This window comes from Falco cherrug, chromosome 7 (genome assembly GCF_023634085.1).
Source record: "Falco cherrug isolate bFalChe1 chromosome 7, bFalChe1.pri, whole genome shotgun sequence".
NCBI lineage: Eukaryota > Metazoa > Chordata > Aves > Falconiformes > Falconidae > Falco > Falco cherrug.
Window position 1 is genome coordinate 42,506,470 of NC_073703.1, and position 15,335 is coordinate 42,521,804.

The following is a 15,335-nucleotide window of genomic DNA, read 5'->3' on the forward strand; positions in this document are numbered from 1 at the left end:
AGCCATAAAATACATTTTTCATTTATTTGGAGATTGCTCATGTACTGTACAGCTACTTAATATTTTGCTTTGGCCTTGTTATTTGTTAAGTACCCTATATTATTTTTACTGTATGGTGCTCAAACTTTTCTGCAGAGTGGGCCAGCAGGACTAATTTACCAATGTGCTTTCCTCTGATGTTTGCCATTCAGATATGATGGCTTCATAACATCCCTATGAGATGAATGAGTTAATGTATCTTGCTTTTACGGCTGGAGAAACTCCACTGGAGAAAAAAAAAAAAAAGAGCGAAAGATTGGACAAGTTAAATAAATGGTTTCTGCTCTTCAATTTGACATATGGAAAAATATCCCTTTTTCAAACGTATGTTCAGAGAAAAATTGCAGTGGCTTATTAATTATCATGTGTGTAATTTGAAGAAGAGTTTTTTAAGAGCAAAGAATTAAATGGAGTCATTGATACACAAGTCAACAGCGTGTTGTATGAATTGCTACTGCTGGAGTAAAGGAAATAATGTGTGAATTGCCACTTGTCTTTGAGAAATAGGTGTTAAGTACATTGCAAAAGTCTTCCTGCAGTTTTGACAAACACTTGACAGCAGAATATAGATATTTTTGCTTTGCTTTCTGGGCTCTGAAGGTGAATACGTCCTACTGGGTAGTCTTTTCCAAACAGATAACTTTCTTATTTTCCCTCTGTACTGTCGAGGTCCCTGTTCTCTTTGTCTTGGTCGTTCTGGTTGCCATTGTTCAACCTTCTCTTACAGGTGTCCCTGCACCGTGCACACTGTTGTTCTCCCTGTTGCCTTTAGCATCCCTTTTCATTTTCTGAAGGTTACGAGCATTGCCCATTATTAGAGACGAGTATTTATGCAAACCATTCCTAAGTAACTTGGCATTAATTTTTTTTCCTCTGCTATAAGTACAATAAAAAAATCATAGAATTATAGAGTGGTTTGGCGTTAAAAGGAACCTTAAAAATCATCTAGTTCCAACCACCTGCTGTGGGCAGGGACACCTTCCACTAGACCAGGTTGCTCAAAGCCCCATCCAGCCTGGCCTTGAGCACTTCCAGGGATGGGGCATCCACAGCTGCTCTGGGCAGCCTGTGCCAGTGTTTCACCACCTCATGTGTCTTTGAAGTGTTTTCAAACTACCAACTAAATCTGCAATGTAATTTATTTGGAAAAGCAAAATATTAATTACATTTAACAATATGTGTCATCTTAAATTTATCATTTGGATGTCTCAACTTTGAAATATGTGTGAAAAACTAGGATTAATTTTTTTTTTGAGAAGTTTGACTTAAGATACATGTTCAGAACTGTAGAACATGTTTATACTGTAGAACTATGATGAGAGATATCATTGTCTCAAAGTACAGTTATGTTATGAAAAATAGCTTTGAATTACCATTGGGACTTAAGTTCATCAGCCTTGCCTGTATAAAGCATACTAATATTTTACAAATTCACTCTCTTACTATGTTGGGCATTTTTTATTCTAACTCATGGAAATCTGCATTGTCTGGCTAGGTTCTGTATTGCACATCTTTGGCCTGCATGCTTTCGGTCACTGGTGGCTTAGGCTTTCAGTTTCACAAGCACGAAACATTTGTCTGGACATATTTTTTGCACAAATTGAAGAAGTTGCTGTTATACTTTGTGTTTGCTATGAGGAACTAGGGAAAATAGCATTCAAACAATTTTGCATTTTGTGTGTGTGTCAGAAGGTTACATGACATAGAGAGGGAAGGTTTGCCTGCAGGTTTAGGGTTCTACTGCAAAAAGGGTTTTGCTATATTCAGTGTGATTAATAAAAACAAGTAGTTGAAGCTTATAAGTATTAGCGAGAAAAAGATTCATTTACTTTTATCCAAAATAACAAAAGTAACTGCTTTCAAAACAACACAAAGAGTACGCTGAAAAGTTTCAGATACATGTACATGTGAGTTCTGTGTAACTGACATACTAACACTTCTTTATATGCTAAGTTGTAGTAAATTGCATGTAAATGGAAACATTATTCATTGAAATTAGACATCTGAATATGGGATGGACATAGCTGTGATTCACTGAAGGCTAATCTTTGAGAGTGAAGTCATGTTATGGTTTGTTTTTAAAGATTTCTTCATGTGTTTAGTTGTCTTAAGTTCAGACGAGTTGACCTACCTAGGCTGATGCCTTACATGTGCATGACGTAATAAACAGGTAACACAGAAAATAAATTCCAAACACTGGGGAAAACAAGTTTTCAAGTATACAAGTGTTTGATACACAATGTACATGTTGCATCTCTCATCTAAAGATAGGTACGTATTTATTTGTTCACTTCAGCAGTCAGTTAAGACAATGCATCTGTATAGTGTCTTTTAGCAGTAAGTCTTACTTCATCTTGTAACATGTGGGTAAAATAACTTCAAAATAATATTTTCCTTGAATGTTTTTCTGTGTTGTAGGGCCATTGGTGTCCTGCTCTTTTCCTTGTTATATCGGTTATTGTCTTCATGCACTTGTGGGCAAAGACTGTCTCCTTTGGCAAAACTATTTGCCATGTTTGAAATGCTTGTTTGTGTCTTCAACAGGGCAACACAGGAGAATTGAATCAACTGTTAAGTGAAGTTAAGTCAATGCAGGAAAAGGCCGTTACTTTTCAGCAAGAGAGAGACCAAGTCATGGTAGCACTCAAACAGAAGCAAATGGAGAGCAGTGCCCTTCAGGGCGAGGTATGCTACAAAATAATTTACAGTCACAAGAAGTAAAAGAAAAAGAGTAAGAAATTCTGTCTGTAATATTTTGTGGATTATTTTTGGTAACAATCACTTGTAAAAAGCAGTGTGCTTCAAGGGACATGTTTTGTGTTTATCACCTTTCATAAAAATAATTTAATATGAACAACTTAAGTTATGTTCTACATAGGTACAGCATTTGCGTGAGAAAGAGCAACGCCTAAATCAGGAACTGGAGAGGTTACGTAATCACCTTTTAGAAATGGAAGACTCCTACACACGAGAAGCTTTAGCTGCAGAAGACAGAGAGGTCAAGCTAAGAAAGAAAATTCTGATTTTGGAAGAAAAACTTGTGTCCTCATCTACTGCAGTGGAGAATGCCAGGTAGTCTTTTAATTTATACAGTAGTGGTGTTAGCAAGACTGGTACTGATTGCTTTATTTTACTGAATTACCATTCTATAACACGCTAAGCACTTGAGAAAACAAAACGATAGGAACTTCTGTTACATCAGGAAGATGATTTGAAATAGACGCGGCTACTCCTGAGGACTTAAAAGTATTTGTCAGTTTTGTAGCAACTATTGAAATCTCACATCTTTAACAGTGCTAGAACTAGAAACAACAAAAATCCCTCGACCCATCAATTTAATTGTGTCGGAACAAAAATGATGGACTGGACTTACTTTGAAGTCAAATCTTCATTCATTTTGAAATAGTCTTATTTCAATACACAGATGTGACTGTCATGCTTTGAATTGCGTTCACATCCTTACTTTATAGCTGATACCGTGGAAACTATACGCTGCTGTAAACTTTTTCCTTTGTAGTGCATATATATATGAAGCAAGATACACTGAAGTTCTCATGGATAGCACAATCTGGGAGGCTAGAGCCAATTGTGGTTTTTTATTTATTTGCCATAATCGCATTTTTCAGCCAGAACAATGAAAACCCAGGCATTAAACTTAACGCCTATCTTGACTGCTTTAATACTGTTTTATTTAAAGGAATTTTGGTTACTTCAGGCAAAATAATTCTTTTTCATCTTATTACAGTTGTCAAAATGAAAAAGTATTTTAATCAAAAAATATGTATGTGGCTGCAGTCTTTCTTTTTTGCTTAAGTGCCAGAGGTGGATTCTGCTCTTAAAAATCTCTGCTGAGAACGTTGAGCAGAATTTGTTGTGAAAAATAGGGAAGTGGAAAAGTTGGGAGAAGTTTCTGTTAAAGCTGTTCATCAGAATGTTTCTTAATTCTTCGTCAAACTTGTCAAATAGCTTTCAAGTAATACTGCCTATTTGCCACCTGATATGCACTCTTTAAAAAGACTGGCGTAGGAGAAAATGGGGTTCATAATATTTTTACATAATGGGAAATTAAACGGGGCATTCAGTGGTCAGTATGGAACAAGACATACTGAGTTCTTGGAGTCTGGCTTTAAAAGTAAAAATAGGTAGAAAGACCTATTGATTCCTGTAGTACTTGAAGCAGACAATTAGCAGGATATGAATTATTTTTTTATAAAGACACTGTGACAATAATGAACAACAAAGATTATTTTTTTCTTTTTCTAATGCACTTCAAACAAAAGTAGTTGGGATTTTTTTTATTGCCAAAATTTTGTTACCAGACTTATTTAAAATATTTTGTTGGTTTTGTGGTGGTGGTTTTCGGGGTTTTTTTTGGGTGTGTGTGTGGGGGGTTTAGGTTTGTTTTTTATTTTTAAATGGATTGGGGGGGGAAATTTAAAGGTAAGCTATTTTTGCTGGAATTCAGTTTTCTCTCTGATGACTTCTGTTACTGTCTTCATAAATAATGTGTTTTATTCTTTTATTTTCATTAAGTCATCAAGCTAGTCTGCAAGTTGAATCTTTGCAAGAGCAGTTAAACCTTGTTTCCAAGCAGAGAGATGAGACTGTGCTACAGCTCACCATCTCACAGGACCAAGTGAAGCAGTATGCATTGTCACTGGCCAACCTGCAGATGGTACTAGAGCAATTCCAACAGGGTAAGTTTTGTCAAGAAATAACAAAGATCGCAACAAGCGTTTTTCGGCTGGGATACTTACCAGATTTTGGTGCTTTTTAATTATTAATTACCTGGTTTCCGTTTTCATAGCTTCAGTTTCAGAAGCTGTTGTCTTTTAAAAAAACTTTCAAAACCAATTTTGGCCCTGTGAAAACTGGTGGTCAATATGGCATTTATGAAATTGGAATTCCACCTCTACCTTATGAAGACCAGATATGATAATGCTGAGGTTTTGTAATTGCATATCCCAAAAAGAGTTACATGTTGTGAATCAAGATGTTTTGGTTTGTGTTTTAACCCTTTAGAAGAAAAAGCTATGTATTCAGCAGAACTGGAGAAACACCAAAACCAGACTGCAGAATGGAAGAAAAAAGCAGAAAAGTTAGAAGAAAAAGTTATATCACTGCAGGTAGGCTGAATAATGAAATTGAACCCTATGAAACTGAATATTAATTGTTGACTGAATTTTTTGACTACTGTGTTGTTACTGTCTTACGAGTACATCGTTATACAATTGTTCTCTCTTCCTTGGAAGAGAGGGGGGCACTAATAAGAAGGTCAGCAAAGTAGTATTCCTCTGCTGACTGTCCATTTTCTGAGAATGTTTACAATCCAGTTATTCTAAAGAACGAGTTGAAGCCTCTGCATCTGTTACGTTTTATCTGTGTTGAATTAGCATAATTGTGATAGTGAACTCTCTTGCTTGTCTTTTTGTCCCTTTCCTGTGCTTTATTCAGGAAAGTTTAGGAGAGGCAAATGCCGCACTGGATGCAGCATCAAGGCTTACTGAGCAGCTTGACGTCAAAGAGGAGCAGATTGAAGAACTTAAGAAAGAAGGTACCTGCTTTTTTATGTTTCTGCTTAAAACATTCCAAGCAGCTGAGATGACAATGTAGTATTCCTAGAAACTTTGCAAAATGTGTTTCATATGAGGAAAAGAATAATTCTCTTGTCACCTTTTGAGGACTTCCCTATTTATAAAGGATATCTGCAAAAGTATGTTTACCTTCTGTTAGGGATCTTTCTCAAAAGGAAGTCCTGTAGTCAGTGAGTTTTATGGTTGCTTGGTTTGGGTGTTATTTCCCCCCTAAATACTAAAGCCCTTGATTTACCTCTGTAAGTATGTTTTTTAAAAGTTTGTGAAATACTAAGTGGTGTCAGATTTTTCCACAGTAACTACCTACCTAACTGACAGAGACATAGGAATACAGTGAGGTACAGAGAAAGGGGGTGCTGTTGGTTAGAGATGTAGAGAAAGCAGCTCTTGCATGGATATGAGGCTGTCTGAAGAGTTTATTTGGAAGGTCTTGGACGCATCTTTAGACTGTATTTTTAAATCTCATTTCAAATAAGCTTCCTGATTGCTCATATTTAGAAATATGCCATTCGTATTGTTCTCAGATTAAGTATTCTAATATTTGATGAATCTTATTACTTTGGATTTGAAGACAAAACTTGGCCAGCTGGTAGAGGAATTTGCCAGAAGAAACATTTATGAAAAAGAGGAAAGTTATTTATGGTGAGCATGGTCAGAAATTGGAATAGGTTGCCCAGGGATGTGGAGTGTCCATCCATGAAGATATTCAAAACCCAACTGGCCATGGTCCAGGACAGCCTGCTGTAGATGACTCTGCTTGAGCAGAGGGGTTGGACTAGATGATCTAGAGGTCTAGAGGTCTCTTCCAACATAAATGTTTCTTTGATTTTGTGATTCTGTTAATGTTTTGGAATGTGGTTTGGGTTTGCGTTTTTTCCTCTTTCTGACATCACAGAAACGTGAATTATGTAGGAGATGCGTAGCCTTCTCTTTTATAAACACATTTAGTATTATAAACACATTTTAGGAAAGCCTAAAAAGGTAGAATAACATTTTACTAAAAATTGATGCCATTTCAATGTATTTCTGTTTTATGGCCCTATGCTATTTAGTCTAATCAAATGGAAAAATATGAAATTAAATTTCTATACAATGTATTTGTACATGAAACATCAGTAAGATTTATAAGCTCAGACGCACGTAAGAGATGACAGAATAGCAATGAGTAACATAAGGTCACTTTTTTCATTACTGCATTAATTTTAGTTTTTATGAGAAAGGAGTCACAGCAAGCACGACTTAGTCCTAATAATAATTTTGCTGGATTTCTGTACTTACATTTCAGCCCTGACTTGTAATTTTGTCTGCAATGTTTCATTGAACCAAGAGGGAAAGACACTTCTCTGTGTCTAGTTGCACAATGGTTCTGATATGGGTGAAATTGTTAAAGAGTACTGACTGCTGAGGGAATACTAATTAGGCTTTTTTCTCTTTTTTTTTTTTTTTTATCTGTCTTTTCCTCCTTTTTACCAACTGAGTCCTGCTTTCTCTTTCCTCCTTTATTTCTGAGGGTCATGGTATTTTTCTATTACTGCAGCATCCCCTGGTCAGGCTTTCACTGAGCATATGGGATAACTAAAATCAGAGGAAAACTTGTGATTGGTTCCTGAAGTGGCTCTAAAAAGGGACCTTGAAGAGCAGAGGTTTCTCACTCTCTGTGATCACTTAACAGCTCTTACTTTCTGGGGTTTTTTTCCCCATGTCTGTGGGAAATTTTTGGATGAATGCCTTTAATTAAGGCTTGCTGGGGAAGACCTGGAACACCATCTCTGCTGGATGCTGTGGTAACTCTTGCTCTGAATATGTACAACTAATTATTGCTATTAATGTTTAAATTATGTTCTTGAAATAAACAATATTTTCTTAAGGCATACTTGCTTATGATCAAATAGTTGGTGTGAAAAGTCATTTGAAAGTCTTCACAATTTCAGCAAGAACTCTACAAAAAGTTACGACCGTTCTACTACATAATTTAATGTGTACTTACTTAAATTTAGTTGTGTCTAAGTGCAATTTGGCATCCAAATGGGCATCATAGGAGTGCGCCCTGAGTTCACATATGAATTTTACAAGCTAAATTAAAGTTCAAGTCCAACTAAATACTGACATTTTTGAATCTCTGTCTCACTACAGACATTTACAGCAAAAGTGTTCAAACACCCTGGATTGAAATTAACTTTGACGTAGGCAAATACAGCACTCTGAAATGGGAAGCTCTTCATTAGTGGTTAATTTTGCATATGAAAGCAGGAGGGATTTGAACTTCAAGAGAAAACTGAATCTCAGTATTTTATCAAGCTATATTGTATTGGCAAGCTATTTACTTGTTAAGAGACTTGAAAAGGGATTGTTGCATAAAGGAAACAGCACTTTAATGTTGTAGAATAAATTATAATTTTTACTGAAGAAAGGAGACCACTCCATTTTCTCTATTTACACAAGAAAACACATAATGTCTTATTGAAAATTGGCCAAATACATTCCCAGACACAGTTTTGTTGGCCAAATCTTTTGAAGGATTTCTTTATAGATTTTTTTTGGCAGGAGAAGTGATTTTAATGGAAAAGTATACGATGTACCAGATGCAGTTTTCTGGATTGCCATAAATGGTTAACAAATTACTGGAGACTGTTGTAAATGTCTGGTTTACAGCAGTCCATGCTGAATTTTGGCTCTGGACTTTTTTTGTTATTCAGTCTTCATACACATGAAATACATGTTTTAAGTCCTTTTCAACTGTAAAATTCTATTTTAGAAGGAAATATTCCATTTAAAAAATATGTTTAATGATAGAGTTGCATAGTCACTGTGGATGGAATATAGCTGTGTAGCTGTCCTTAAAAGTTGGTCCTCTTTGATACAAGATCTTTCTGTCAGGAAAAAAAAACACCAAACAGTAACATTTCATTTAAATTGTTAATACATTTGTTTTAAAATTCATCACAAATAAAAATTGAAAAGGAAACTCATAATGGTATTGCTTTGAAGAGCAATAGCGACAACATAACATATACTTGAAACTTGTTTTCAGATGCTGTTTGTCTTTTTGCAGCATTAGTAGTTTAGCTTAATTCTCTTACTCTGTGGCGACCCAAATAATTCAGCTACTGTGTATGCTCCTACAGCTGTTATCATTCCATAATTATATTGACAATGTTTCTGTTCAAGTATTGGGCTCCTATTTAACCACAAAGTACCATAATTTAAGTAAGTTTAAACCTTAAAACCATAGATTAATTCTGTGCCTCACCCTGGTGTTTTGAGAGGGAGTGGTGCTGAAGAGCTGTCATACTATTGGAATTGATTTCAGTGCATATGGATGTAGTTGTTACAAGATGTATTGTTGTATAATATATATAATTTTGTTTGGGTTTTAACTTGTTCTGAATAAGGAGTTTAATCTTTATGTTCCTTGAATAGGAGCTTTCCCAGCATGACACGAGTTAGTTTGTTCTACTCTGTACTTTCTAAAATTCATGTCTGTGAAGTAAAACATTTATATAAAGATGTGGAGTATTTGAACGGGACGTATTAGGTTGCATCTATTTCACAGCCTAGCTCTTTGGTGTGTGTATACCAGAAGTCTGTGCAGGTTCCATGGAGTTATTGGTGTTGAGAACCATGTTGTGTCAACTTACTTGTGGCATGCATTTATTAAAGATTGAAGGCCATGTGCAAACTAGAGTGGAATGTATTTCATGCATCCTGGATGATCTGAAGGATATAAACTTTATAAAAGTCACTTTCCATACAAAGATGTTGAGGCTTTTTAGAAATTAACTACAAGAAAAGTGTATCTTTTGTGGGTTTGGTTTTGGTTTTTAAATGAAGCACTATTAATTAGGGGAGGGACATTTAAGTTGATCAGCAGTTTTTCCATAGGATTTGAAGATAAGCATTCAACCTTAGAGAGGGAAAAGAGAAAAAGCTCGCCATTTCTGCTTATATAACTATGGGGTAGAGTTGGTTTTCACATGGATAGTCCATGTTGTATTTTTCAACCTTTTTTGTGTGATTAAGACTTACTTCTACTTTTATTAGGAAAAAAGTGAGTTCAAAGGTAGTATCTTGTAGAACCCCATTTTGGAGAAAAATTCTATTTTTACTGTGCTAAGGTATATCCATTTTTTAGTTTATCGTCTAAGAATTCTTTGTACCTTGTAATTATTTTTTTTTTCCTTGTCTGAAAACTTCTTGCTGCCAATGTTCTTAAATCCTGTTTGGGGATTTAAGTGAGAAGTTTTTCTAGCGCTTTTACTCCTGTGTTTTTTGTATAAACTTGTGTAGACCTGTACATCAGATAATTTTATTCTTTGTGCCTGGTTTCCTTACAATCAGAATGTTGTAAAATATTTATGGCAAGTAAAACTTTTAGGAGAGTTTTTTTTTCCTTTATTGTGAGCTTTATTTTATAGTTTTGTGGGAGGTCAGAGGAAGCCTGAGTTACTGGCATAGAATGGTTGGGGTAATTGGGTGTATTCTGTATTTGACCTAACAAGTAATTTGTGTTAGTGGAATCTTAGAATTGTAGAGAAGTTGGTGCTGTGAAATTATTGGGCAAGAGTGAATATAACAATATCATGCCATGGTTCCTTTTATTGAAACGGGCTACTATGTTTGTATCTCCCTCATTAAACACTCTGATGTCATGGCGCTCAAGTGTGTAGATAGTGGAAAAATAATTGATTAAGGTCAGGAACTTCAGAAAGCTGAAAAGCTCTAGCAGTAGCGAATGCAGAATCTAAACTCCTCTCTTGCTGTTTTAATAGTTCCTGTTTTGGGTTTGTGGAGAGGAAAAATAGGATCCTTTGTGTAGGCCAAGAAAGCTGGTATTGGTGTTGTGATATCCCAGATGAACAGATTTCATTGCAGCCACTATAGAACAATATCAGAACTTGGAGGCAGCATGCAAAAAAGGCAGAAAATATGTGTAGTGACTCCTAACGCTCTCCTAGACAAGCTCATATTAACTAACTTATACTGGCCTATTCATTTAATTTGTAGGCCGTGATGCCAGGCTGAAAGTACTTGCCATTTTCCTCTCAGTTTTGCCTTCTGTTTGTGGTAGCTGTGGCATTTCACGTCTGCCACTTTTTAACTGAATATTTATATTCCCAAAAGTATGGGGAATCTTGCATAAAACTCTGCAGAGCCTTTCTTGCTGCTATACCGAATTGTGGAGAGCAGCACTGCTCCTAGGATACATTAGTGTGTTCCAGCACGTTGTTGCAAGAGCTTCAGTCAGTTAACAGGAGTGGGAAGGGTCCTAACAGAAGAGACCTGCAACGAGTTACGGATGTTGGCTCCGTGAGGCAGTAATTCTCCTGGGAGACTGGTGAACTGCGTAGAACGTCAAGGCTTTAGCAACCTGATAGTAGAATATGCAGAATAGCTGGGTTTAGGAAATACTTGAGGTTAAGTACGAAGATCAAAAGACCTGATGCCAACATACAGTTTGGTCAGGTTATGAAAAAGATTGTCACCACAGGACTATAGCCCTTAATCAAGCGTTTGTTTCCAGTTCTGTATTACCTAGGAGGAACAGCAGTTCATCAGAACTTCAGCAATTTATTTATTTTCTGTGTGTTCCTGTATTTTAGTATTATCATTTCAGAAGTTTTAGCTTCCAATTTAAAATAATGATCACTTATTAGATTGACCCTTTTTATGCAAAATCAAGCTAATTTTGTTTTTTTAAAAAAGTACCATAACAGTATTAACATATTGTTATTTTAAAATGTGTGTTATTAATAAGTTTTGCAACAAAGTTTCAGAGTTTCAATTTTTATTTATTTGTTATGACCTAACATTTTATAGGTGAGATCAGAAGAGAAATGTTAGAAGATGTACAAAATAAACTAATGGATCTTATGAACAGCACAGAAGGAAAAGTGGACAAGTAAGTCTTTAGTGAAAGGCTTGGTACACACTTTTTATTTTTATTCCTCACAGTGTTCAGATATGTTACTAACACAGCTGTAAAAGTAGTGCAGAACTGGGCTTCTGTATGTGATCTTGTAATTATACTTTGATTACTTTGGCATTTTTCGATTGGTGGTTGTAAATAGTAATTTTTATTAGTGAAACCAGTGTGTATGTAAATTTGGATTACTGATATTTTTCTTAAGTTGAAGTGCACTTCTGTAGCTTGAGTTCTGCAAATGGAGATAAAAGTTCTTAATGAAAGTCTGTTATGTCTAAGGTGTGAACAGCAAGCCCTCCCATGTAGCTAGCATCACCTGGATGTTGTGTAAACCCCTCTTCCTGGGTTTTAGTGGTTTTTTTTGTTTGTTTGTTTGGGTTCCCCACCCCCCACACTCTGTTTACCTGAACTGAAACAGGGGTAGACAAATGGGTTCCCCTGTTCCCTTGCTTATGTCTTGATTTGGGACGTGCATGTCTGCACTTAAGTGTCTGTTTAAACAGTCTCCTGAATCAAGAATAAATATTGTCCCTACTTGTAGTACTTATGTCAGACTTGCTCAGGCACAACTCAGTTTCACCTTACTGCATAAGTATTGCTAATGCTGTCCAAATTGACACTTCTGTATAAGCAATGTTATAACTTGTAGGGGAAGGAAATTGGTTCCTTGCATTAGATTTGTTTATTTGGATTATTTTAAGTTAGGCAAGAGTATGAGGAATAATTGCATCAGTATTACTGTATAACAGTCTTCCTTTGTTCTCCAGGGTCCTGATGAGAAATCTCTTTGTTGGACATTTTCATACTCCAAAAAATAAACGTCCTGAAGTGTTAAGGTTAATGGGAAGTATCTTGGGAATAAAGAAGGAAGAACTTGATCAGGTAATACTTCGTAGAAAACTAGACTTCCCTTTTTATTTGTGGAATCCTTGCCTGAAAATAGAATGACTTGCTGCTAAACTAAATGTAACTGTCCCCCTACTTCTTGTGGGGAAAGTGTGGGTTTTGTTCTTCATCTGAATTAATTTTTTATGTGGGACATGCTGATCTTAATATAATCTTTTGATAACACTATTTTAATAGAGTGGATCTCATTTTGCTGAGGAGTGCTAATGTGGAAGGGTAGGTATTTAACTTTGTGCTGTTATGTCTTATAACATGTAATATATCAGTTACAGAAAAGTAAGCCAGTTTTGTATGTACCACTAGGTATTGTGAAGAAGGTGGGGCTTATGTTTTTAAGTAAAGAGCCAGGGTTTTAAACTGCCAGTCTTTGGGAGGCAGAGAATAAATTTTTGACAGTAATTAAAGTTTTGAGATTTTTTTTTTATTATTTATCTGTGTAATTACCATGTAGTTATGATAAATATAATGAGCACAGTGTTGCAGTTTCTTTTACCTGTTGCTTTATTTTTAGTTTCTTAACTTTTTTTGGTTTTTGTTTTTGTTTTTTTTTTTTTTTTAATACTTTCTAGTTATTATCTGAAGACCAAAGAGGAGTTACAAGTTGGGTGACTGGCTGGCTTGGTGGAGGAGCTGGGTCAAAAAGTGTCCCTAGTACACCTTTGAGGCCAACTCATCAGAACATTTTTAATAGTGTAAGAATTGTGTGCATTCTCTGTTTGAGTGGAAAAAATGGGGCAGTTGCATATTAATGCCGATGTTCGGCTCATCAGTATATTGAGCTTCACATATTGATGCTGCAGTATCTTAAGATTATTTGGTTTTGTGCAACTGCTTTGCCATAAGGATTTTTTTCCTGCACTAAATAAATATGTAGGCATTGATGAAAATTATACAATGCTAAGTGTTGGGCTAATACAGAAATCGCTGTTCCACTGGTTCCTGGGATCACTGGCTTCTTACAGTATGGACTTGATCTTGCAAGCTGACAGGTTAAATACATGTGGGAGTCTGGGACTGTGTGACACTCAGCAGTGTAGAAGACTGTGACATCATATTTTGATGACTGTGTTCCCATGTGTCCTTTGAATTTCATTTGAAAAGCTTTCTTAGCTGCTGCAGCTAGCACTTCTTATATTCAGCATAATAAAGCTGATATTTTAAGCTTTCAAATACTGTAAAGCAACAGTTCTCGGCATCATCCATGGGAGCAGTTTATCTGTGGAACTTTCCATTTTGCAGACCAGTAAAAGCACTCTCAAGATTAGAGCACTGAGGGATTGGGCTTTTGGGATTAACATTCATTTTTTGCTCATTGAGCTAGAAAAGCACAGTGAGAACTGATTCCTGTAAATTATCTTGAAGTGTAGGGATTGGGGTTTTGCCCACAAAAACAATGCAGGCACTTAGGCCACCAGAGGATTGTGGTCTGATTAACTACAGACATAAAAGAGGAAAATCAATGCTTTTCTATGTATAGCACAGGCTTTACTAAGCAAGATTCCATTATGTGATGCTACTGACACATTAGTCATTCCATGTTTCCTTTATTCAAGACTTTTAAAACCCATTGCTTTATTTGACAGAGAAATGTTTTAAGTTCTATGTGTTTCTGGAAGAGTGATTTGCTTGAGCCCATGCTCAGGAAATACTGTGATTTCAGTAGCAGCATGGGATTCTTGAAACAATTGGCGTAAATCAATAATGCAACCATGGTGGACATGAGTGTTATCTTTAGAGTATAATTTTCACATAAATATCACTTACTGAGACAACCAAAACCTGTGTATTTTGAAAATAAATTTGTCACAAAGTACCAATACAAAGTTCTTGAGAGCCTGTTGACAGCTTTTTGTTTTATGTATGTATTTTTAACTTAGATATTTTTCAACAGAGCATCAGTAAAATATAATAACTAGTAGCTTCTTGTAGTCTTTTTCAGAATTGTTTGTGAAATTCCTCGAAACAGAATCTTGCCCAAGTATTCCTCCACCCAAGCTGTCTGTTCATGATATGAAACTTTTAGGAGCAGCAGGAACTGGTAAAACTAGCAGTACTCCATCCAACAGTCAAATGCAAGGTAACATTTAAAGGAAATCTGAACCTTTACACAGCACATAAATAACTAAAGATAGAATCTTCAAGGGGATTTCAGTGATTCTGTGCTTCCTCACTTATGAACTATGAATTTGATTTCTCCCCTCATGCCCTTGTTTCCTTCTCCTCCCACTCCTCCTTCCCACTGCTTCTATACCCTACTTCCTAAAATTTCAATACAGAATATTAGAAGGACCAAATTCCCTTAGATATGGAAAGGATTTAACAGCACCTGTTAGAGCCAAACAGATGCTATGCAGGCAACTCCGTACGGTATCAGTGAAGAGAGTCCTGATTTTCAGTATTCCTGTTGATCAGATCACTGAGTGAAGAATGCAGGTAATACCAGCCTTGTAGTGCCTCTCTGGTATGTAGGACCGGGTTGCTCAGAGAGGACTGAAACAAAATCAGTAGATGGCGTGATTTGAAATCTCTGTAAGCTGTGCATGAGTATTGACTTCAGTTTTTCTAAGGCAGAGAGGAATTATGCTTGTATTATGTATAGTGAAATTAATGCTCTTTGTCAGTTTAGCTGATCCAGTTTGTACTTAATTTTTTACATACGTTTAAAACTTCACCTTAATACAGTCCTGCTGATTTGCAGCTTGTTTTGATTGAAACTTTTAATTGTAAACTCAAATAACCCCAACAAACCCAACCCCCAAATACTATGTATTGTATAGATATACAGAGAGAGAGATGCTAAAAAATCTTTCAATTCACCTAAAGTAGTTGGATGTCCAAGGTATAAATGTCTACTGTGAAATACCAGTTTATCT

The 15,335-nt window shown here is 35.9% G+C and overlaps 1 protein-coding gene across 2 annotated transcripts in view; it reads left to right on the forward strand.

The window, feature by feature from the left end:
• TRIP11 (thyroid hormone receptor interactor 11) overlaps positions 1-15,335 on the forward strand; it is a 34,377-nt gene that overhangs the window by 15,534 nt on the left and 3,508 nt on the right. For both annotated transcript variants that reach the window (XM_055716885.1, XM_055716886.1), the window contains exons 11-19: positions 2,584-2,724; positions 2,918-3,111; positions 4,573-4,736; positions 5,062-5,165; positions 5,494-5,593; positions 11,451-11,532; positions 12,324-12,438; positions 13,032-13,154; positions 14,392-14,539. In XM_055716885.1, the coding sequence (XP_055572860.1) occupies positions 2,584-2,724; positions 2,918-3,111; positions 4,573-4,736; positions 5,062-5,165; positions 5,494-5,593; positions 11,451-11,532; positions 12,324-12,438; positions 13,032-13,154; positions 14,392-14,539 (1,171 nt within the window). The remainder of the gene's footprint in view (positions 1-2,583; positions 2,725-2,917; positions 3,112-4,572; positions 4,737-5,061; positions 5,166-5,493; positions 5,594-11,450; positions 11,533-12,323; positions 12,439-13,031; positions 13,155-14,391; positions 14,540-15,335) is intronic.